The sequence below is a fragment of the Pelophylax lessonae genome (genome assembly GCF_965119305.1).
Source record: "Pelophylax lessonae genome assembly, chromosome: 1".
NCBI lineage: Eukaryota > Metazoa > Chordata > Amphibia > Anura > Ranidae > Pelophylax > Pelophylax lessonae.
The window spans coordinates 123,276,730-123,300,582 of NC_138768.1; the positions used below are offsets into that span (position 1 = coordinate 123,276,730).

Below are 23,853 nucleotides of genomic sequence, written 5' to 3' on the forward strand. Positions count from 1 at the left end.
TATGTGTACTTGTTTTTTAAGAGTAAAGACTTACCGTCATTAATTTCACAGCATTTTCCAAAGTTGTAACATCATGGTTTTTGTGATCGCCAAAAACGTTATCAATAGCCACTATGGGAATCTTACATGTGTTGCAGAAAGTGTCAATTTGAGCTTTTTTATCTTCTTCTAGAGAAGTTTCAGGTACCTCCTTAGATACATCATCTTGTGGCTTCTCCTGGTCAATAACCTCAAAGCCAGAATTTTCCTGTTCTTGCGTGGCCTCTTGTACAGAATCCAAAAATAAGTCACTCTCACGTTCTAAAGATTCTTGATCTTCAAATGTGATTTCCTTCAAAGAAACGTCATCCTCTTCAAGGTCATCTGGAGAAATGATGACGTAGTCCAGGGTCTCATCAACTTCTTCCTCATCTGCAATACATTTCTGTTTTGTAATGTGAGGTTTTGGTGCTTCTATTTTTATAGTGTCATCATTTTCCCTGAAATTACCACTTTCCTGCAACAAAGTTGTAGAATCTATTTTATGTTGTAGTGAAACAGGAAGGTCCCTTGTTGGCATCTCCCTTGTAGGTATTTTTGAAAAAGCAGATGGTGTGTCTTCTTTATCTTTCCTAGCTTCAGATTCCAGATTTTCTTTGGGCAAAATTTCATAACTTACATATTGTTCCTCTTCACTGCCCTCATCGCTGTAAAACTCTTCTTCATCAGATTGGTCAGCACCACCTGGGATCTCATCTTTGAGGTTAAATTTTTCAAAATAGATTCCAGTGCCATCATCATCTGAAATTCTGCTATGAAATGATTCTAAAGAAGAGGTACTTTCTGCATCTGAGCGGTCATGCTCATGTTTTGTTTTACTTCCTCTTGCTTCTTCATAAAGATCTGTATAAAGGAAAGCCAAAGCAGGAGGCTCCTCTAAAAGCTCCGGGTTTATTGGGTAAGAAGTGGGGAAAAAGAACGATTTGGTCAGTACACCTTCATCTGGATTAAATAAGGTTGCTCCATTTGTTTTCTTCACCTCCTTATTTTGATTGCATTTATCTTCATTTAGGCTTGATGGTGGACCAGCTCCATAGTGTGACAAGTTATCAAAGGCCACACCATAGAAAGATTCATCCAGACTATGCAGCTCATAGTAGTCCTCTTCGGGAGATGGTTTTCTTTCAACAGAAAGATCATTTTCCATTCTTGCATCATGGCCTATGTCAAGCTCTTGGCTTAATATTTTAAATTCAGTATCAATAGGTATTTTGTTATCAATCAATGTAAACTTTTCAAAATAATCTATGTCATGAGAAGGTTTTGCTGAAACTGTTATCACATTTTCTTCTTCTACTGTTCTGTTATCTGTCTGATCAAGCTCATCAGGCATAGTATCCGATTGTGTATCATCTTCATCTAAAAGCTGTTTTCGCATAAGCATGGGGTTTTCTTCAAGGTATTCTAATCTGTCTTGCATCTCCTCACTTGCATCTTGGTCAACTGTTGAGATAAGATCTGGAGCCAGAATGTTTAAAATCTCTGAGCCATCTGAAACAATACTGAACACATTTGATTGTGTGCTAGGTGGCTCATTTATATCGGACAGACCATCTTTTTGTGGATTACATAATTTAGCTATGTTTTCTAAGACATTGCTTAACTCTTCAAGTACATATGGTGGATATTTTTCAATGTCATGCTGACTTGATACTATTTCAGCTTTTTTTTCAACTAATGACTGTGGAATACGTCCTTTATATTTTTTGGCATTTGTAACATTGGCATTTGTAACTTGTGGTTGTTTCACTGTATTCGTTGTTTTCTTGTCTTGCACATCCTTTACTGGACAAGATGCGGAAGTTGCACTGTCGTGTTTCAACTCCGGGTCCTTTTCTATATTTTCAGGCTCTAAAAGATAAGAATAAATAATATATATGATATTTTCACAGAGTTGTTGTAAAGGCTATCTTGAACATACTATTTCAATTACTTAATTGACCCATGGAGTTATTATTGCAGACACTACCACTGACAACAATGAAGGGGGTTAATTATTGGTGACACTGACACCAATGCTGAGGGATATTATTGCTGGTTATCTGGATACCAATGTAGGGGTATAGTATAAGGTTTATTATTGCTTCCTCTTACCAGATTCCTTTGCAAGGCCATGTCTGTGGCAGCATGCTGCTTCATTACAGGCTGGTGTTAAAGGGGGATACAGAGGTAGTATGCATGTGAGTGAAGGGATCCTTGAGGGTAGAGCTTACTGGAAGGGGATTATTTCTGTTATTTGCTTGTCTTTTCATAACCTAATCTTTTTGGATTAGAAACTGTAAAATAAAAAAAAAAATGGTAAATTAACCATATACTGCGGCGGTCAGCCCCGTGCAGGCAAAGTGAAGTACCGGTACGTCACTCGCCTGCGAGCCAATAGGGGGCGAGCGCGCGCTTGCTCACTGGGATCCCCGCACGTGTGACCTGGCGGACCCGAAGTCCGCCGGTCACTCCCGATCGTCGGTTACAGAGGGAGAAAGGCAGGCGGCTAATGTAAACAAAGCCGCCTGTCATTCTCCCTTGTGTAACAGCACAGATCATACGGTCCTGCTATGTAGGACCATAGATCTCTGCTGTTACATGAAAAGCCACACCCCTTTACAGTTAGACGCACGCCCCTAGGGACACACTTAACCCCTACTTCTCCAATAAAGTTAACCCCTTCCCTGCCAGTGTCATTGTTACAGTAACAGTGCATATGTATAGTACTGATTACTGTAGTAATGTCACTGGTACCCCCAAAAGTGTCAAAAATGTCAGTCAAGGGTCCGATCTGTTCGCCGCAATGTTGCAGTCCCGCAAAAAAAAAACGCAGATCGCTGCCATTACTCGTTAAAAAAAAATAAAATAAAAATGACAAAATCTTTCCCTTCGTTAGTAAACGCAATAACTTTTGCGCAAACCAATCAAAATACACTTATTGCGATTTTTTTTTTACCAAACATATGTAGCGGAAAACAAATTGGCCTAAAATGTTAAAAAATTTTGATTTTTACATTTTTTTTGGGGAATTTCATGTGAAAAAATGGGAAAAATATTGTTATTTTTGCAAAATTGTCGCTCTTTTTTTGTTTATAGCGCATGATCAAAAAATTGCACAGGTGATCAAATACCACCAAATGAAAGCTCTGTTTGTGGGGAAAAAAGGACATCAATTTCATTTGGGTACAGCGTCGACCGACCGTGCAATTGTCCGTTAAATTCATGCAGTGCCCAATCACAAAATACCCCCTGGTCAGGAAGGGGGTAAAATCTTCCGGGGCTTAAGTGGTTAAGATGTGGCCCCGCACTTGACATGTGTTTGTATTTAAGTTGGACAACACTGACCTTTTTTTATAATAAAGAACATGTAGTGATCTGCTTGTTTGTGTTGCATATTTCCAATGCGTACAATGCCATATTTAAATAGGTAAGTTGTAGTTCATGCAATTCTGGGTTATTAGGCAGTTTTGACCTGCAAAAATGACTTTTCTTATATCAGAACCATTCCAATATGTTTTACAGAACTCATTTTTTGGGAAGGGAAGGGGAAAGATTCTTACTTATAAGTCTATCTTGTGTGAAAAGCATTTATTGCCTACCCTTGTTGTTGGATTCTTCTGAATGTCAGGTGGTGAAAAGTGTCTCTAGTGACACTAGAAAAGGAAAATTTGGAACTGATGGAATTGAAAGAGACATTGAAAAGTAAGGAAGGAGAAAGTAGACTAGAGCGAACGTGAAAGGGAATTGTGTGGCAAAAGTAAAGTTTTGGAAATGTGGTTCCAAAACGAATACTGTGACCAGTTCTGGAGACCTCGCTAACAAAAACATATTGATAAGATAAAACAAGTCCAGAGACGGGCAACAATAACGGTAAAGGTCTGGAGGATACAACAAATTAAGAGAGCCTATAGGAACTGAAAGCAGACTGTCACTCACCAGATCTGCTGGGCATCATTGCTCTCCACCTCCCACCACCAAAAACTTCAAAAAAAGTTTTTATTTGCCTTGTTTTTTTTTTTTTTTCAGTCCAGCCTGACCTAAGACAACACTAAATTTGCTGGGCAGGTGAGTATGTGAATTGTTCATAAAAACACCAAAAAAGGTAAACTGGAAAAAAACATATAGGGGTGAAGTTCCCTATTAACATGTAAAGCCTCAAGAAAAGACGTGAATAAAACCTTTGGCCATTAGCTACCCCCACCTCAGCAAAGCTTGTGAGAGCGGGTAGAGAAGACAACCGCTACAGATGGGCACAGCACTGGATCAAGTGAGGACTCAAGTTAGTAGGGAGGGGGGGGGGGGTGAGGGGTGATACTGCTACTTAAACATTTTTACCTTAATGCAGGGAATGCATTTGGGTAAAAAGTGTTTAAGCTTTATAACCACTTTAAGGGTGTAAATGAGAATCTGCGAGTCAATACTTTTAATATGAAGCTGAGATCAACAACACAGAGGCATGACTAAATTAGCAGGAGGAAAGTTCAAAATTATGTTTAGGAGGCCAGGATTTTCTTATTATTCTATGTTAAAGTGGTAGTGAACCCCGCTTGGTCATTTTTACCTTTAGGCAAAATGAATATCTTCTAAACGTGCACCGTTTAGGAGAATAATACCCTGCATGCAGCCAGTGACCGCACTGGCGCATGCGCTCTAAAGGTCTGGCACACCTTGCCGAAACGTCAGAGCTCTGTGCCGGAACCGAGGGCTTCCACGCGCATGTGCAGGAGTGACGTCATTGCGGCAAATCACATAGCTGAAGTGCGCGAACCAAGAAAAAAGACCGGGGGAACATGTCAGCCTATTCAGTGGTTACAGTACAGAGCTGGAAGGCTTCCTTCCAATGTGAGTATTTCATAATGTGCTAGTATGCAATGCATACTAGCACATTAAGCCATCACCTGATTTTTTTTTTTTCGTTCAAAACATCTGTGGTTTACAACCACTTTATTAAGCATAGAGCAAATGCAAACCTATACCTCCCAACTTTATAAAATGATAAAGGGACCACTAGCCTACAGTATGTAGGCAAAGGACACATCCTTGCCAAAGCGATTCTAGGACAATATCCCCCAGACAATATCCCCCAGACAATATCCCCCGGACAATATCACCCCTGGACAACATCCCCCCCGGACAATATCCTCCCAGGACAATATCCCCCCTCTAACCCTATGTCCAGGGGATGTTTTCCGGGGGGATATTGTCCCGGGGGATATTGCCCGGGGGATATTGCCGGGGGGATATTATCTGGGGGGATGTTGTCCCGAGGGGGATTATGTCCAGGGGGATGTTTTCCGGGGGGATATTGTCCCGGGGGATATTGCCCGGAGGGATATTATCTGGGGGGATGTTGTCCCGAGGGGGATTATGTCCAGGGGGATGTTTTCCGGGGGGATATTGTCCTGGGGGATAATGTCCGGGGGGATATTGTCCCGGGGGATAATGTCCGGGGGGATATTGTCCCGGGGATAATGTCTGGGGGGATATTGTCCCGTTGGATAATGTCCGGGGGGATATTGTCCCGGGGGATATTGCCCGGGGGGATATTGTCCTGATACCTTCCAAAGCACCAGTTACAGGGATCTAATATGCAGAAAATGTTCGGCTGGACCACACAAGTGCTTTTTTGACCTATATTTTAGTTTATATGGGCTTTTACCGATGAGGGCTTCTACATCTGTAGTAAAATAGAGGTGGGATAAAAAAAATCAGTGCAGAATAACACTTTTGTTAGTAAAATAGTACATTTTGTATAGAGATGTACTCATCAGACCAAAAAGAGGGACAACTGAGGCTGCACCAAGGACAGGGGGATTTGGTCCCAAAAGAGGGACAGTCATTCGAAATGAGGGACATTTAGGAGCTATGCAAACCACATTAAATACATATAGACGAAGAGGGGCGTGGCCGGGATGTAGACGGCGCCGGACGTGTGTTAGCAGAGCTCTCCACCATCCTGACCTTATCCGGCTCCATCCACGGCCCCTGTGCCTCGGATCGCGGCGGTTTTGCCCTCCTCCGCATCGGGCACAGGTGGGGCACGGATGCCGGGGAGAAAATCCCGGGTTTCAGCACCGACCCCGCGGCCTAAACGAGCGGTCCCGCCGCGAGGCGCGAAAGCGGCCGCCGCCATCTTGCAGGTCCAGGCCTCATCTTCTTCCTCTGCAGCCACAGGCGCCCAGGCCTTCTTGAAGTCGGGAAGGATGTCTGCGGGGGCCGGGAACCCTCCTCTGGCACAGCCTAAGGACTCGGGTACCGAGGGGTCACTGCTGGGGACCGCTGGACAGACTGGGGGGTCGCATGGAGGGGGGGATATTACTGCTCCCATACTGGCTGCTATAGACGCCTCAAAAACTGCCCTGATGCTCCGGATTGACCACCTGGCCTCTGAGTGTACCCTAATCCGCCATGATCTGGATAAAATCAGGGGGCGCCTGACTGAGACTGAGGGCCGGGTGTCTGAGGTGGAGGATGTTACCGCTTCCCATTAGGCACAAATCATTGCCATGCAGGCCCAGGTGAATGCTTTGGCGGACAAGATGGAGGATGCTGAGAACCGACAGCGTCGCAACAATATCAGGGTGGTCGGCTTGCCAGAGAAGGCTGAGGGATCTAATTCTACATTGTTTGCTGAGAAGTTCTTTTGTGATCTACTCAAATTGCCTCCCCCTCCCCCGACATATGTGGTGGAAAGGGCCCATAGGGTTCCCACGGGACCTCGGCCACCCGGGGCCCCCCCGCGCCCGTTTCTGGTCCGCTTTTTGAACTTCCGTGACAGGGATCGTATACTCTCTGAGGCCAGGAGACAGGAGGAATTGCAGTTTGAGAACAGCAAGATAATGTTATTTCCTGACTTCTCTGTGGAGACGCAGAAAAAACGCAGATCCTTTACTGAAGTGCGCAAACTCCTGAGAACCAAGGGCCTGAAATATGGCATGATGTACCCGAGCCGCTTGCGTGTGGATTACAAGGGATCTGTCCTTTTCTTCAATTCGGCGGGGGAGGCTGCTGACTGGTTGGACTCCATCTAATTTCCTCTGATGCACCTGCTCTCTTGGATGATATGGGGCTCTTGGGGCCCTGCTGCACTGTACTTCCTATTTGCAGCTCCTGTCTACGCACGGTCTGCCTCCTCAATTGCTGATGGGGGGACATCTATGGTTCCTGTATTGCTGATCCTGCCCTGAAGTTTCCTGGGTTGCCCTGGGCTGGATCCATGCTTCTATTCCTGGGGCTGTGGAATGGTCTACAGGTCATTGGAGCTCTGTGTGCTACACGTTGTTGAACTAACAATTTTTTCTTTTTTGTTTTGACTCTATTTTTCCTCCCTTTAGGTTTTTTTTCCTTTTTTTGAGGAATGACTATCTAACGGCCCCCCCCTTTTTTGGGGCTGCCTTTGGTGGACACGAGTAACGCCGGCTGCGGTTTTTATGTTGCAGCCATGCCTTTAAAATTTTTGCTGGGTTTTGGGATTAGGCTGGGTACCCTGTTGCACTTTTTTTTGTTCCAGGTTTGGGTATCACAGCAGGGATGTTTTTTTGTTCTTGGCTCCAGGCTCCCTCCGGTGGTCACTGTTCTTTTTTACTCATGTGTCTGTATTGCTGAATGTCTGGATGGAGTCGGGGGATCGGGTTGGTCCTCGGGCTGTGCTTGGTCCTCCGGCTCCCTCCTGCTATGTGTCCCTCTGCTGTTCTATGGCTGAGCTACTTAAAATCATGTCATGGAATGTGCGGGGTCTCAATGACAAGGTAAAACGCACAGCCATTTTTAGGTATATTAAATCTGTTCAACCGCATGTTATCCTCCTCCAGGAGACGCATTTGGATGGGAGCAGGGTGCTTGCCTTGAAGAGGCCTTGGGTTCAGAGGATCTTCAATGCCACTTACTCCACGTATGCCCGTGGGGTGTCTATTTTGCTGGGTAGAAATGCACCCTGCTCGATTCAAAAGGTAATTACGGATCCTGGCGGACGGTATGTTATTGTTCTCCTGGAGATTTTTCACCGGCAGGTGGTACTGGTGAGTGTCTACTTACCTCCCCCGTTCCACTCTCAGATTCTGGTGGATCTCCTGGTGACCTTGGCCCCTTATATGCACCTTCCTCTAATTATGGCATTGGGTTTCAATGCTGTTCTGGACGGCGGGCTGGACTCCTCTAACCCGGGTAGACTGTCGTCTCCTGAACTGGTGTCCTGGTCTTCCGCGGCTCAGCTTACGGAGCTGTGGCGCTGGAAAAACCCTGGGGTACGTGGCTACTCCTGTTGGTCTGGGGTGCACAGAACGGCGTCCAGGATAGATCTGGCTTTTGCTAATGGGCCTTGTCTTGCTTTGGTCCAGGATGCTACATATTTGGCGGGTGGCCTCTCTGATCACAACCCACTGCTGCTGACTCTGCGGGTGGGAGCGGGTGGAACTAGGGGTGCATGGCGCCTTTCGTTGGGTTGGCTGCAAACTGACAAGGTGATGCAGCAGGTAGAGCCCCAGATGCCTACATATTGGGAAGATAATGCCTCGTCCACGGCAGGGGTAGTCCTGTGGGATGCTTTTAAAGCGGTTATGCGGGGTCATTACATCTCTGCGATTAAGGCATCTCGTAGGGAGGCTAATGCTGACAGAGAAGCTGTTCTGCTGGAGGTCCGTAGGTTGGAAGATGAATACTCGGCCACTCCGGGACCGGCGGCCTATGCGGCCCTGGAGGAGGCCAGGAGGCGTTTGGCCTTGTTGGATACTGATTTTGCGCATGCCAACCTTAAACATAGAGCGGAGTCACTTTTTGAGAAGGGAGACAAGAATGGTAAGCTTTTGGCCTTTTTGGTGGCAGATCAGAGGGCTTCGGTAAGTGTTCCGTGCATCAAGTCTAGTTCAAGGGAACTGGTTAGGGACCCGGGGCAGATCTCCCGGGTCTTTATGGATTACTACTCTGATACCTATTCCCCCCTGCCTGCATATGACCTGGAGGAGTTGGAGCGCCTTTTATCTGGCTTGCCGGTTCCGGTCTTGGAGGGTGAGGACAGTGCGTGGCTGGACAATTGCATCACGTTGAAGGAAATAGAGAGAGCCATCTCATCCTTTCCCTCCAATAAATCGCCGGGCCCTGATGGGTTCCCGGTGGAATGGTATCGGCAGTACTCGGACTCCCTGCATTGTATGCTGCGTGTTTCGATCAGGGGGCCCTGCCGGGTTCCATGCTCGAGGCGTATGTTGTTCTCCTGCCCAAGCCGGGGAAGGATCACACCCTGTGTTCCTCCTACCGCCCCATTGCCTTACTCAATGTGGATCTCAAGATACTCACGAAGGTCTTGGCTACTAGGCTGGCGGTGGTCTTGCCTTCCCTGGTGGACATTGATCAGACCGGGTTTATGCCGGGCAAGTCCACGGACACCAACCTTCGACGTCTGTTAACTCATTTGCAGGTGTCCCATGCCTCGGTTGGCACTAGGGTGGTGGTGTCCTTGGACATTGCTAAGGCCTTCGACACGGTGGATTGGGGGTACATGGGGGTGGTGCTGAGGCGCATGGGGTTTGGTCCTAAATTTTGCAAGTGGATTTCCCTCTTGTACTCCTCCCCGCGTATGGCGTTGAAGATTGGATCCTCCCTGTCTCCCTTTTTTGCAGTGGGAAGGGGGACTAGGCAGGGCTGCCCTCTTTCACCCTTTTTGTTCTCTCTGATGATTGAACCCTTGGCTATTGCATTGCGTGCATCTCCCGAGGTGGGGGCTCTGGAAGTGGGCTCCATTAAGGAGTGCCTGGCACTTTATGCGGATGATATGCTTTTATTTTTGAAGGATCCCAATGCTTCCCTGCGGGCGGTATTCAATATCCTGGACACTTTTGCAAAGTTTTCCGGCCTAAGGGTAAATTGGGATAAATCCACTATGCTCCCTATTGATCCTGGTGCCATTGCTGCAGCTGATGGGGCGCTACCGTTGAAATGGGTGATGGAGTTCACCTACCTGGGAGTCAGGGTGTCGGCGAGGGTGGCGGATTATCTTACTTTGAATCTTAACCCATTGCTGGAGGTCTTTAAACGCAGGGCGGAGGTGTGGCGCGACTTACCTTTGTCGGTTCTGGGGCGCATTAACTTGGTGAAAATGAAACTTCTCCCTGTCTTTCTGTATTTCCTTAGAAATTCCCCGGTGTGGGTCCCGCGTTCTTTCTTCCGCCGCGTTCATGGCCTGATAGGTCCCTTTATTTGGGGTACCTCTCCTCCTAGAATTGGTCTGCAGGTGTTGCAGGAACCCTGGGGTCAGGGGGGATTGGCTTTACCTGATCTTTATAAATATTTCCTGGCTGGGCAGGGGGTGGTGGCGCGACGCTGGCTTGCGGGGGACGATGGGGACTCCGCCACGGTGCTGGAGGCGGCTGTTTTGGGCTCCTACAAAAGTCTTTGCCTTTTACTGCATCGAGGGTCCAGGGCTACATTTAAGCTGACAGGAACGATGCGTTCTACCATCAAAACCTGGGAACAGATGCAGGTGCTGGTGGAGCCAGGAGCCACTGGTGTTTCCCCGGCCTCCCCATTGTGGTGGAACCCCAAGTTTCCTCATTTTGCCTCGATCCCTGATCCTACCATCTGGGCCGTTAAGGGGGTGAAGTTGCTGGGGGATATTGTCTCTGGTGGGGAGCTGTGCACCTTTGATGCCCTGAAGGCGCGTTATGATCTTCCAAATGGGTATTTTTTTCGCTATCTTCAACTTCGCCATGCGTTTGTGGCACAATTCGGTTCCTCTCGGGTTGTGATTAAAGCTTCAGCTCTTGAAACGGCGATACAAGCGGCGGATATGCGGAAGCCTCTCTCAGAATTGTACAGGGAATTGTTCGCTATCACTCCACCTGCTGTACGTAGGTGTCGGGAACGCTGGGTGGAGGAGGTGCCTGACCTGGATGGTGATGACTGGGATGATATGTGGAGTTCACCCTTCGCCTACCTGGTCTCTGCGAGGGACCGTCTGATTCACTTTAAATTTCTGCATCGGATTTATTACACGCCGGCGAGGCTGGCACGTATTTATCAGACGGCCTCGGCGGAGTGCTGGCGTTGTTCCCATTCACCGGCGGACTTCAGTCACATCTTCTGGGGGTGCCCGGTGGTCAAGGACTATTGGGCATCCGTCTTAGCTTGTATTGTGGAGGTGGTTAAGATTCCGGTCCCCAGCTCCGTGGAGGTTTGCCTCTTGGGGTTGGTGGATGGCTTGGCCCCTGCGAGGGCCGTTCGTACTCTGGTCAGCTTACTGCTTTTCTATGCTCGCAAGGCTCTGCTCTTACACTGGAAGAGTCCCTTGGCTCCCACGATCCTTTTCTGGAAAGGCTTGGTTAATAAAGTGACTCCGCTCTATAAGGCCACGTATCTCAGTAGGGGATGCCCCCGCAAGTTTGATAAAGTATGGAAAACATGGATAGACTCTCCGGCCTCGACCTCTGTTGATCAGCTTTAGTGTTCTGTGTGCTACTGTTCGGGATTGTCTGGGGGGGGGGGGGGGATGGACATGCCGGTTGGTGATATTTTCCTGTTCATTGTATTCTTACTGTATGTATAGAAGTCTCTCTATTTTTTGACTAAGCCATGGGGTTGCTGCTAGTGGGCTCTGTGCTGGACTTATCTATATGTTCTATGACCTTACTACTGGATAATTGGAGCAGACTTGAGGGGTATCTTTATTACTGATGGAAGCTTTGTTTTTGCACTGGACGTGCTGGATGCAGCCTGGAGTGTTGGGGGGTGGTATGGGAGGGGTTTGACCTGTTGTCACTGTTTATGCTTGTTGCCCTGCGTGGCATTGTCTTGTCTGTTTTTTTGTGCAAAAATTCAATAAAAACAAATTTTCAAAAAAAAAAATACATATAGAAGAGTCACATCAGGAATAAACCAAGTGGGCCATCGCATCTGCCCTTTTTTTAAAGAAAATTAAATTCACTTTAAGTTTAAATGTACTTACTGTTAACTGACTTATGCAAACACATTACAAAACAACAAAGTAGAGGTCACACTGATCTAGTGCATTACCATTAATTTATTTTTTTTAAGAAGAAATAGCAACTAGTAGATACTCACAAACGCATGTCATGCACAAGCATATCAAGAAATGCAGGTGAGAGCAATTTCAAATCACCATAAGGAAGACCACGTAACATCTCAAAATGGCTAACGCATTGTTACTATTTCTTCTTAAAAAAATGGTAATATGGTAATGCACTAGGTCGGTGCGCCCTCTCCTTTGTTGTTTTGTAGTTTGCTAAAGGATTCCTACAGTCCTGAGAGGGCAGCAAGACGGTTGTGTGCCACATCCATAGAATCTAGCCAAGAGAAGATTCCTTCTTTCTTCTTCCTTCTAAGCATCACACCTGAGCACGGGAGCATTTTATTTCTGTCATGCAAACACATGCATGTAAATGAATACTATTCTACTATAAAAAATACCTCTTTTTTGCCACGTATAAAAAATCCTGCATCCTGAAATGCTTTATTTTACTCAAAACCTAGGAAAAATGATTTATGGGGTTTGGCTGCAAGGAGCTTTGTGGATGTTTCACCACAACCAGACAAGCTTTGTCTGTTAAAGTGATTGTAAAATCTGGTTTAAAAAAAAAAAAAAACAATATACATGTTATACTTACCTGCTCTGTGCAGTTGGTTTTGCACAGAGCAGACTGGATCCTCCTCTTCTCGGGTGCCTCATTGCTGCTCCTGGCCCCTCCCTCTTGCTGCGTGCCCCCACAGCAAGCAGCTTGCTATGGGGGCACCCGAGCCGAGCTGCAAACTCTGTGTGTCCATTCAGACACGGAGCTGCTGTTCGGCCCTGCCCCCTCGCTCTCCTGATTGGGCAACTGACTTTGATTGACAGCCACTGGAACCAATGGCACCGCTGCTGTATCTCAGCCAATCAGGAAGGAGAGCTGAGGGACTTGTGGACTTCGCTGGATAGAGATGGCGCTCAGGTAAGTATTAGGGGTGCTGGGGAGAATGCTACACACAGAAGGATTTTTATCCTAATGCATAGAATGCATTAAGATAAAAAAAACCTTCTGCCTTTACAACTCCTTTAAATTGTCAGTATGATAAGAGGATAAAGTTGCCCATAGATGTATCAAAATTCAGCGCGTTAAGCAGGGACAAGCCGAATTGTGATCCATGAATGGGCACTGCATTTGCACTGACGTTGATCTACCGATCAACTTCTGTACAACCGCCCAGCTGGAAAATGTCCTCTCAATCAGCACTGCAGGATATAGCATGCAGCGCTGATCTGTGTATTCTGACAGCAGGGAAATCTACCCGCTGTCAGAATACAATGACACAGAAGGGAGGATTCCCCATCCACCTCAAATTTGTGGTTTTGAGAATCGGGTCAGTCAACCTACTAGTTGAACAAAAAAAAATAAAAAAATGACCCATCTATGGGCAGCCTAAATAAGGCACAATCAGGAAGCACAGCCTACATTGACAGTGAAAACATAATTCCCCAAGTACATGTATAATTACAGTTTATACATACACATTTCTAAACATAAAACAGTGCTGCTATGTTTAAAGTGATGCAGGGCATTCTCCACACATTCCTATGAGGAACCCACAAGGACAGTGTTTCTTAAACTGTGGGTCAGGACCCAAATTGGGTCATGGACAAGTTTAGGGTGGGTTGCCACTTGACTAGCAGATCAGTGGAGAGTCAAAGCTCACTGACTTTAAATACAGACATATATAGGGGATAGAGCACATGGGAGGTGGGAGGCAGGAGGCATTAACCTAGGCAAGATTAAATAGGTGAGGAGACCTAAAACACGTTGGAAATGTCTATTCCTAAAAGAATTGGGATTTTATCTCTCTTGGCTTTACTACAAGCTTGCAGAAATGGAGCCAGTTGTGCCATGTTTTTACCTCCCTCCCTAAAAACCCCTCCAAGCTGCAAAGGCAGCCATACAAGGGAATACAAATACTGCAGATGCAATGCTTTGCATCATGGCACAAGACCAAATGATCCCCCCGTCGCATTTGGCAGGCAGTACCAGCCAACCAATGTGACCCATTCAAGTGAATTGGGTCACGCCGCTGGTTGCAGCACAGTGCTGCGGCTTTTGAGGAAGTAAAATACGCGGTGAGGAGGCAACATAACACCTCCTCACTGACTGTCAAATACTCTCTGAAAAGCAATCCACTGTGGATTGCTCCACAGAGGATTAATGCAAATGTGAACAAGCCCTAAACATTCCCTTTTTTGGTCCCAGTATGATAACAATTATCTTATTTAGTTGCTCATATTAGAAGGTTTAAGAACCCCTACACTAGGAGATTGGTGGCACCAGAACCCCTGCACTAGGAGATTGGTGGCACCAGAACCCCTGCACTAGGAGATTGGTGGCACCAGAACCCCTGCACTAGGAGATTGGTGGCACCAGAACCCCTGCACTAGGAGATTGGTGGCACCAGAACCCCTGCACTAGGAGATTGGTGGCACCAGAACCCCTGCACTAGGAGATTGGTGGCACCAGAACCCCTGCACTAGGAGATTGGTGGCACCAGAACCCCTGCACTAGTAGATTGGTGGCACCAGAACCCCTGCACTAGGAGATTGGTGGCACCAGAACCCCTGCACTAGGAGATTGGTGGCGCCAGAACCCCTGCACTAGGAGATTGGTGGCACCAGAACCCCTGCACAAGGAGATTGGTGGCACCAGAACCCCTGCACTAGGAGATTGGTGGCACCAGAACCCCTGCACTAGGAGATAGGTGGCACCAGAACACCTGCACTAGGAGATAGGTGGCACCAGAACCCCTGCACTAGGAGATTGGTGGCACCAGAACCCCTGTACTAGGAGATTGGTGGCACCAGAATCCCTGCACTAGGAGATTGATTGAGGCAGATCTCAGTTGTGCCAGTCGGGAAATCTCCCTATAATGGTCACAGAAAACAGTGAATGGTCTGAAAGTGGATAAAACTCTGCTCCACTTCACCCAAAACTAAGAAAAAAGTTTTGGGTAGAGTTCCATTGTATGTCCATCATCTTACGTTATTTGCTTGCTGACAACAAACTAGCCAATACATCGATGTAACCTTCAGGAAAAAAAAACATTTTTGCAGCTTACAATTACATATTAGAAGGTTTAAGAACCCCTACACTAGGAGATTGGTGGCACCAGAACACCTGCACTAGGAGATTGGTGGCACCAGAACACCTGCACTAGGAGATTGGTGGCACCAGAACACCTGCACTAGGAGATTGGTGGCACCAGAACCCCTGCACTAGGAGATTGGTGGCACCAGAACACCTGCACTAGGAGATTGGTGGCACCAGAACCCCAGCACTAGGAGATTGGTGGCACCAGAACCCCTGCACTAGGAGATTGGTGGCACCAGAACCCCTGCACTAGGAGATTGGTGGCACCAGAACCCCAGCACTAGGAGATTGGTGGCACCAGAACCCCTGCACTAGGAGATTGGTGGCACCAGAACCCCTGCACTAGGAGATTGGTGGCACCAGAACCCCTGCACTAGGAGATTGGTGGCACCAGAACACCTGCATGAGGAGATTGGTGGCACCAGAACACCTGCATGAGGAGATTGGTGGCACCAGAACACCTGCACGAGGAGATTGGTGGCACCAGAACCCCTGTACTAGGAGATTGGTGGCACCAGAACCCCTGTACTAGGAGATTGGTGGCACCAGAACCCCTGCACTAGGAGATTGGTGGCACCAGAACCCCTGCACTAGGAGATTGGTGGCACCAGAACCCCTGCACTAGGAGATTGGTGGCACCAGAACCCCTGCACTAGGAGATTGGTGGCACCAGAACCCCTGCACTAGGAGATTGATTGAGGCAGATCTCAGTTGTGCCAGTCGGAAATCTCCCTATAATGGTAACAGAAAACAGTGAATGGTCTGGCAGTGGATAAAACTCTGCTCCACTTCACCCAAAACTAAGAAAAAAGTTTTGGGTAGAGTTCCACTGTATGTCCATCATCTTACGTTATTTGCTTGCTGACAACAAACTAGCCAATACATCGATGTAACCTTCAGGAAAAAAAAAACATTTTTGCAGCTTACAATGAAATAAGAGAAATTAAATTCCCATGACATTATTTACACACGCTGACAATGTTAATCTAGACTGCAATTCTCTTTTAATTCCAGAAACCTCCTACGCTCAGCAGTCCACCCACCCAGAAAATACAAAGGAAGTACATTTTACGGTATTTGTGTCTTTGGATGAAGATATTAGAAGCTTCTGATGACAATTACAAATGGATTATTTTGTAAAGATGTTTCATAAGTGTTCCCGATGAAATATTAAGTTACCTGTGAGGTATTGACATCTGGGGTATCCAGAATAGACTGCCTATTAGCTTGCCATCTCAGATAAATATGATAAATTAGATCTAGCCATGTCTGGCACCTAATTACTTGCCTGTGATAACAGACTCAGAACTGTCCAATCCTTGTAATGATTAACAGAAACTGACAAGATGGCGGATTACTGTTTTGACAGGCAATTTTCGTCATTATTTAAAGGACACCAAGTATTCACCCCATTTGTTCTAATAAATTGATCCAAATGAGCAGCACTTGGAAAATGAGGACAATGACCTTTCCTACCTGTGTTAGTGCACTTTTCTTGCTCTTCTTGATTGTCTGGTGGGATAGCGGTGGCTTCAGCTTGGACGGGTTTCATTTTCTCCTCTTGTGTTGTGTTCTCTGAGCTGACATCCAGCTTCGGCACTTCAGAATTCTGCACTGTATGTTCTTCGGGACACTTTGCAGAGCTGTCAGTGCTGACTTCTTCTGTGTGAGTGGACAGGTGACGTTTAGCTTTCTCCAGGGCTTGCTTGAAAGATTCCCCCACACTGTCAGCAGATGGTTTGGGATTATCCCCACTTTTCTTGTGATGTGATGATAGCCGTGAAAACTTTCCAGAGGATGTAGGCTTAACTTTTTTCCTGCGCAACTTGCCTTCATCCATGATGAAGATGACTTTGCCAGGTAGCGTTCCTGCAGAAGAACTCTCCATGCTGTAGACATCTGAGGTGGTGCTGGCTTCTGACGCCCATGGAGTGGAGCATCGGCTTGATGTGGTCTCCCAATGGATTCCGCTGTCTTCACATTGCACTGTCACCATAGAGAAGTCTGGATTGGACATGAGACATTGGAGTCTTGGTTTCACATCTTCATCTTCTACTGCATCTTTCAAACTGAAGTAAACAGAAAAAAAAGGTTTTTGGTGAAAAAACAAAAAAAAACACACAGGGACAGGGAGCATTTACATAATACCAAAAAACCTAAATGAGTACACGTTTAACTAGATACCTAAATGTATTAACCACTTAAGCCCCGGAAGATTTTACCCCTTCCTGACCAGGGGGTTTTTTGCGATTTTTTTACTGCGTGACTTTAACGGACAATTGCGCGGTCGTGCGACACTGTACCTAAACGAATTTGAGATCCTTTTTTTCCCCACAAACAGAGCTTTCTTTTGGTGGTATTTGGTCACCTGTGCGATTTTTTGATCATGCGCTATAAACAAAAAAATAGCGTAAATTTTGCAAAAATAACAATATTTTTCACATTTTTTATATGAAATTCCCCCAAAAAAAAATGTAAAAATCAAAATTTTTTAACATTTTCGGCCAATTTGTTTTATGCTACATATGTTTGGTAAAAAAAAAAAATCGCAAAAAGCGTATTTTGATTGGTTTGTGCAAAAGTTATCACGTTTACTAACAAAGGGAAAGATTTTTGTCATTTTTGGTGTTTTTTTTTTAACGACTAATGGCGGCGATCTGCGATTTTTTTGGTGGGACTGCGACATTGCGGCGGACAGATCGGACCCTTGACTGACATTTTTGACACTTTTGGGGTTACCAGTGACATTACTGCAGTAATCAGTGCTATACATATGCACTGTTACTGTAAAAATGACACTGGCAGGGAAGGGGTTAACTGTATTGGAGAGGGAGTGGTTAAGTGTGTCCCTAGGGGCGTGTTTCTAACTGTGATGGGACATGGCTACTAGTGTAAAAAGAGAGATCAACGGTCCTACATAGTAGAACCGTCTGATCCCCATTTTTACACAGGGGAGAATGACAGGCGGCTTTGTTTACATTAGCCGCCTGCCTTTCTCCCTTCCCGGCGAACGATCGCGAGTGACCGGCAGACATCGGGTCCGCCAGTCACGCGCACTGACTTGTTAGGGAACGAGCCGGGGCGGGCGCGTGCCTTAGCGGGCGCGTGCTTGCCCGCTATTGGCTCACAAGCCAGTGACAGGCTAGTGACGTACCGGTATGTCACTTTGCCTGGCCGGGGCTGACCGCCGCAGTATATGTACTTGCGGCGGTCAGCAAGTGGTTAAAATTGTGCTCATAAATAATTTTGGCTTTGGATCTGACTGAGGAACAGGGTTCATTTACAAAATGTTGAAAAGTATCAAACCTTAGTTTTTGTCCTTCCCGTAAACCTTCCTGATAGATCTAAAGCCTAAGTAGATATTATTTAATTTGCTAAAGCACAGTGAAAGAACTATGTACTTTTTTTTTTTTTTTCAAAAAATACTTTTATTATAGGTTTTATGTTTTTTAGTCTCTTTGCTGCTGATCCATTTCTCAGCAACTTTCTGTCTACATGTACAGTACATTTGATGTGGACCCTCATCCTGACAGTAAAAATCATGGACTGTGCTTGTGCACTGTGTCAGCCTGACAGTGTCAACCACGACTGCCATGTGACCGAGATTACAACACAAGAGCATAAGTGGAAGGCAGAAGTCACCCCAAACCAAGAAGTACCTGAAATGGGATCTTCATGACAGGATCACCAGAGGTATTGTTTTAATAAAAGCTGCATATTTTAAAAAGTGAACATGCTTGAAATTACAATATCATGTGAAAGCATATTTGAAATGTTAGTGATTGGGTTTACATTTACTTTAATAATACTAATAGTTTTTTTCTTAATTTAAAAAAAATGACCAGGACACAGAAACTTCAAGAGGATTGTTTATGCATTTGTCGAAATTATATTCTCTTCTCTTTTCCTTAGTATTGGAGCAAGCAGAGAGGTCTTTCTAGTATACCCCGTTTAGAACTTGATTGTAATAGAATAGAATAGAATAGAATAGGATAGATAGAATAGAATAGAATAGATAGAATAGGATAGATAGAATAGAATAGGATAGAATAGGATAGATAGATAGATAGATAGATAGATAGATAGATAGATAGATAGATAGATAGATAGATAGATAGATAGACAGACAGACAGACAGACAGACAGACAGACAGACAGACAGACAGATAGATAGAATCACAAAAGTCAAACACAATCCCCTCTTTAGGAGTAGTTTTTTGGCAAAACCATTCCCCAAATTTTCTCTACCCTTTGGCAAATGCCTGATTGTTAGGCGGACAATAATACTTAACCCCTCCCATCTGAACCCTCCCTCACACCTAACCTGTCCCTTCAAATGAACCCTTAACTCTTAAAATGAACCTGCCCATGCACGGATGAAGAGAGTCAGGCCTTTATAAGCTCTAAGTAGTGACAGGGGAGAGAAGGAAAAACAGTGCTGGTGGTGGGGCTGCCATTAAAGTGAACCTGTTGCTTTGACCTATATAAAGCAAAACACAGGTTTACTTAAAGTGATTGTAAAGGTTCACTTTATTTTTCTATTAAAATAACAAACATGTTATACTTACCTCCTCTGTGCAGTTGGTTTTGCACAGGGCAGTCCAGATCCTCCTCCTCTCGGGTCCATGGCTGGAGCTCCTGACCCCTCCCTCCTGTTGAGTGCCCCCATAGCAAGCAGCTTGCTATGGGGGCACCCAAGCCAAGCTGCAGCTCCGCATGTCCATTCAGACACGGAGCTGCCATTCGGCCCTGCCCCCTCTCTCTCCTGATTGGCTAACTGACTTTGATTGGAGCCAATGGCACCGCTGCTGTGTCTCAGCCAAACAGGAAGGAGAATCCCCAGATGGCTGAGAGACTTGTGGCCTTCTGCCTTTACAGCTCCTTTAAATTCAAGAGAGATAGTCCCACGACAGCTGAGGAACTCATAGACATCGCTGGATAGAGAGGGGGTTTGGGCAAGTATTAGAGGGGCTGAGGGGGGCTGCTTCACTCAGAAGTCTTTTTATCTTAATGCATAGAATGCATTAAGATAAAAACCCACCCAACCCTCAGACTTTACATTTAATCATTAAAACTCTCCCCCCCCCCCACCGTCCTTACATAGTTACATAGTAGTTGAAGTTGAATAAAGACAATAGTCCATCCAGTTCAACCTCTTTGTTCTAAGAAACATACTCATGCCCAGTAGAGATGGGCGAACTGTTCGGGCTGAGCATCACTAACCCAGCATGCACTGGTCAGTGAATTCGCAATGAGGTGGTGCCACCAGGTGACATCACCAGGTGGCCCTGCCCCTTACCTATTTAAAGAACTGACAGACGGTGGAGCAGGCAGTTGACGGTAAGCCTTCGTCATGGGGGGGGGCTTTTTTTTTTCTTTTTAACCACTTGCCGACTGCTCACTAGAGCTGTAATGCGGCAAAGTGGCTCTTGTAGGTCTGACGGCGTGAACCTACGTCGGCAGACACTCCCGTTTCTCGGCGGCGCGCACGCTCCGCCGGAGGCTCGCTCCCGCTGTATTCAGTCACAGAGGGAGTCAGGTGAGGGGAGGAGCAGTGGCGATCGCCGCTGCTCTTCCCTGATCGTCGGGGAATCGAGTCTGGAGATCCGCCCGCTGGGGTAAACACAAGCGGGCGGATCTCCTAAGTGACAGGCAGGGTCAGATTGCAGGGTTCAGCATAGCTGAACCTGCGATCTGTCCTTGTGTCACTCAGTCACCTCCCCCCACACACGTCAGTAAGCACCAGGCATACATTAACCCCTCCCTCTCCAATAAAATTAACCCCTTCCCTGCCAGTGTCATTTTTACAGTGCATATTTATAGCACTGTTTACTGTAGTAATGTCACTGGTACCCCCAAAAGTGTCAAAAATGTCAGTCAAGGGTCCGATCTGTCGGCCGCAATGTCGCAGTCCGGCAAAAAAAGTCGTCGATCGCCGCCATTACTCGTTAAAAAAAAACCACCAAAAATGACAGAAATCTTTCCCTTAGTAAACGCAATAACTTTTGCGCAAACCAATCAAAATACACTTATTGTGATTTTTTTTACTAAACATAGGTAGCAGAAAAGAAATTGGCCAGAAATGTAAAAAAAATTAGATTTTTACATTTTTTGGGGGGGAATTTCATATAAAAAAATGTGAAAAATATTGTTATTTTTTAAAAATTTACGCTCTTTTTTTGTTTATAGCGCAAAAAGTAAAAAGATCAAATACCACCAAAGAAAGCTTTGTTTGTGAGAAAAAAAGGACGTAAATTTCGTTTGGGTACGGCATCGCACGACCACGCAATTGTCAGTTAAAGTCGCACAGTGCCGAATCGCAAAAAGTGGCCCAGACGTAAGACAGCAAAATCCTCCGGTGGTAAAGTGGTTAAGGGTACGGCCCTGCGGCGGGCATCATAATTGATGATGGATCTATATCAGGGGACATTGTTTATCTATTTTTAATAAAGGGATTGTCAAAAACTGTGTGTATGTTTTTATTTCTTTTTGACACTTTTTTTTGGTGAACGAGTAGAGGTACAATGTACCCCATACTCATTCACACAGTGGAGGCTGGATCCTTATCAAAGGGGGCTTCCAGATTCCAATAAGTCCCCTCCCTGCACCCCCACAACCACCGCCCAGTGTTGTGGGGAAAAGGCCCTTGTCTCCATCAACAAGTATCCCCCCACGTTGAGGGCATGTGGCCTGGTATGGTTCAGGGGGGGGCGCTTGCTCACACCACCCCTCTTTTCCTGGCCTGCCAGGCTGCATGCTCGGATAAGGATCTGGTATGGATTTAATTTAGGGGGGGGGGCCCATGTCCTCTTTTTTTTAATTTCGGCATTGGGTTCCCCTTAAAATCAATACCAGACCCAAAAAGCGGATGTCCTTCTACCCTTTGTGATCCATCTCTGGTCAAAAAAGTGAGCTTTGACCACCCTGCATTAGGGGGTTACTGGCATTCCAGTAAGCCCCCTGTGTGGACTTTCTCTTGAGTGTCACCCTGTTTGCTCTTGGATTTGCTTTCAACCACATAAGGAACTATATACAGGACTTTATATATTTACTTTTAATCCACTTTCTTTTTTAATGATTTGGTGCACTCATTTTATATCACAAATGTATTCACATTGTTTATTTATGCGCTGTGCTTTTTTGTTTATGAAATGCAAATAAGTGCCTAACACAAATGCAAATCAGTGCCCATCACAGATGTCAATCAGTGCCCATAGCAAATGCCAATCAGCGCCCATAGCAAATGCCAATCAGCGCCCATCAGTATGCCTGTCAGTGCCCATCACAGATGCCAATCAGTGCCCATCAGTAATGCCTGTCAGTGCCTCCTCATCAGTGCTGCCTATCAGTGCCATATATTCAATGCAACCCATCAGTGCTCATTAATGCACATCAGTGCCACCTATCAGTGCTGCAAATTAGTGCCACCTATCAGTGCTGCATATTAGTGCCTCCTCATCAGTGCCACCTCATCAGAGCCCTTCAGTGCAGCTTCATCATTGCCTGTCAGTGAAGGAGAAAACGTACTTATTTACAAAATTTTATAACACAAACAAAGAAAAACTTTTTTTTTTCAAAAATAATGTTATTTCACATTTCTTTAAATTTGTTTAGCAAAATATAAAACCCAGTGGTGATCGAATACCACCAAAAAAACTCTATTTTTGGGGGAAAAAATGATAAAAATGTAATATGGGTACAGTGTTTCAAGACCGCGCAGTTGTCATTCAAAGTGTGACAGCACTGAAAGCGGAAAATTGGTCTGGGCAGGAAAGGGGTGAAAGTGCCTGGTATTGAAGTGGTAAAGATGGGAAAAATTACCGAAGATCGACCCCCCTGAAACCTTACCTGAAAACCCTTAACCACAATACTGACCTACCATAAGTTAAAACATAACCCCTATCATTAATTTAAATTCTGCAGCAGCATACTTACATTCTCCCAAGTGGTAAGCATCTGCCCTGAAAGCTGCCAGTTATTGTTGTAGTTCAGGCCCCTTTTCACACTTACGGACGCAATTTTACCGTGATTTTGCCGCGATTTTGACGCGATTTTGAGCAATGGCTCAGGGCTATATACCTCAAAACGCATTAAAATTGTGCCAAAGTAGTGCAGGAACTACTTTGAAGTCGGTGCGACTTCAAAACGCACTGATATGAATGGGGCTCATTGAAAATAATGAAAAACCACTTGTCATGCGATTTTGCAGTCCAAAATCGTGGGACAAGTCGCATTAGTGTGAAAGGGGCCTCATTCTTACTTTGCACAGTGTTGTACTAGATGTGAATGCTCTATAAATCACTAATAACAACATATATAAAGTGGACCAGAATCAAAGTCAACTATAACCACGTTTTTAGACATTTACACGCAATGTCAAATGCAATCTGCATTTTGATTGTAAGCTCACTTAGATGTTGGAATCGTTCCATTTGTGTCATTGGCTGTTCACGTTTTAAGATTTGAGAGATGGCGGCGAGACATTTATAGACAGACAGAAAAATAGACAGTGTACATATATAGATTAATGGCTGTTCCACTCAATGAAAACCGATAAAAAATGAAGCTTTGCAAGTGAATACACAAAGGTCAAATGTGTAACATGTACACACAGCTAGTTGGACATGTGCTAATTTAAGTTATGCCACCAGCAAAGTGGACAGTAGGCATTTGACAATGACACAACATGCTGGCAGCACTAGATCATTAGGTGACCAGC

The 23,853-nt window shown here is 45.5% G+C and overlaps 1 protein-coding gene across 1 annotated transcript in view; it reads right to left on the reverse strand.

Moving 5' to 3' along the window:
• The window catches only part of CMYA5 (cardiomyopathy associated 5), a 125,856-nt gene that overhangs the window by 101,529 nt on the left and 474 nt on the right, over window positions 1-23,853 (reverse strand). The window contains exons 2-3 of the mRNA XM_082268514.1: window positions 16,611-17,203; window positions 35-1,890 (exon numbers count right to left, since the gene is read on the reverse strand). Coding sequence (XP_082124640.1) covers window positions 35-1,890; window positions 16,611-17,203 — 2,449 coding nt within the window. The remainder of the gene's footprint in view (window positions 1-34; window positions 1,891-16,610; window positions 17,204-23,853) is intronic.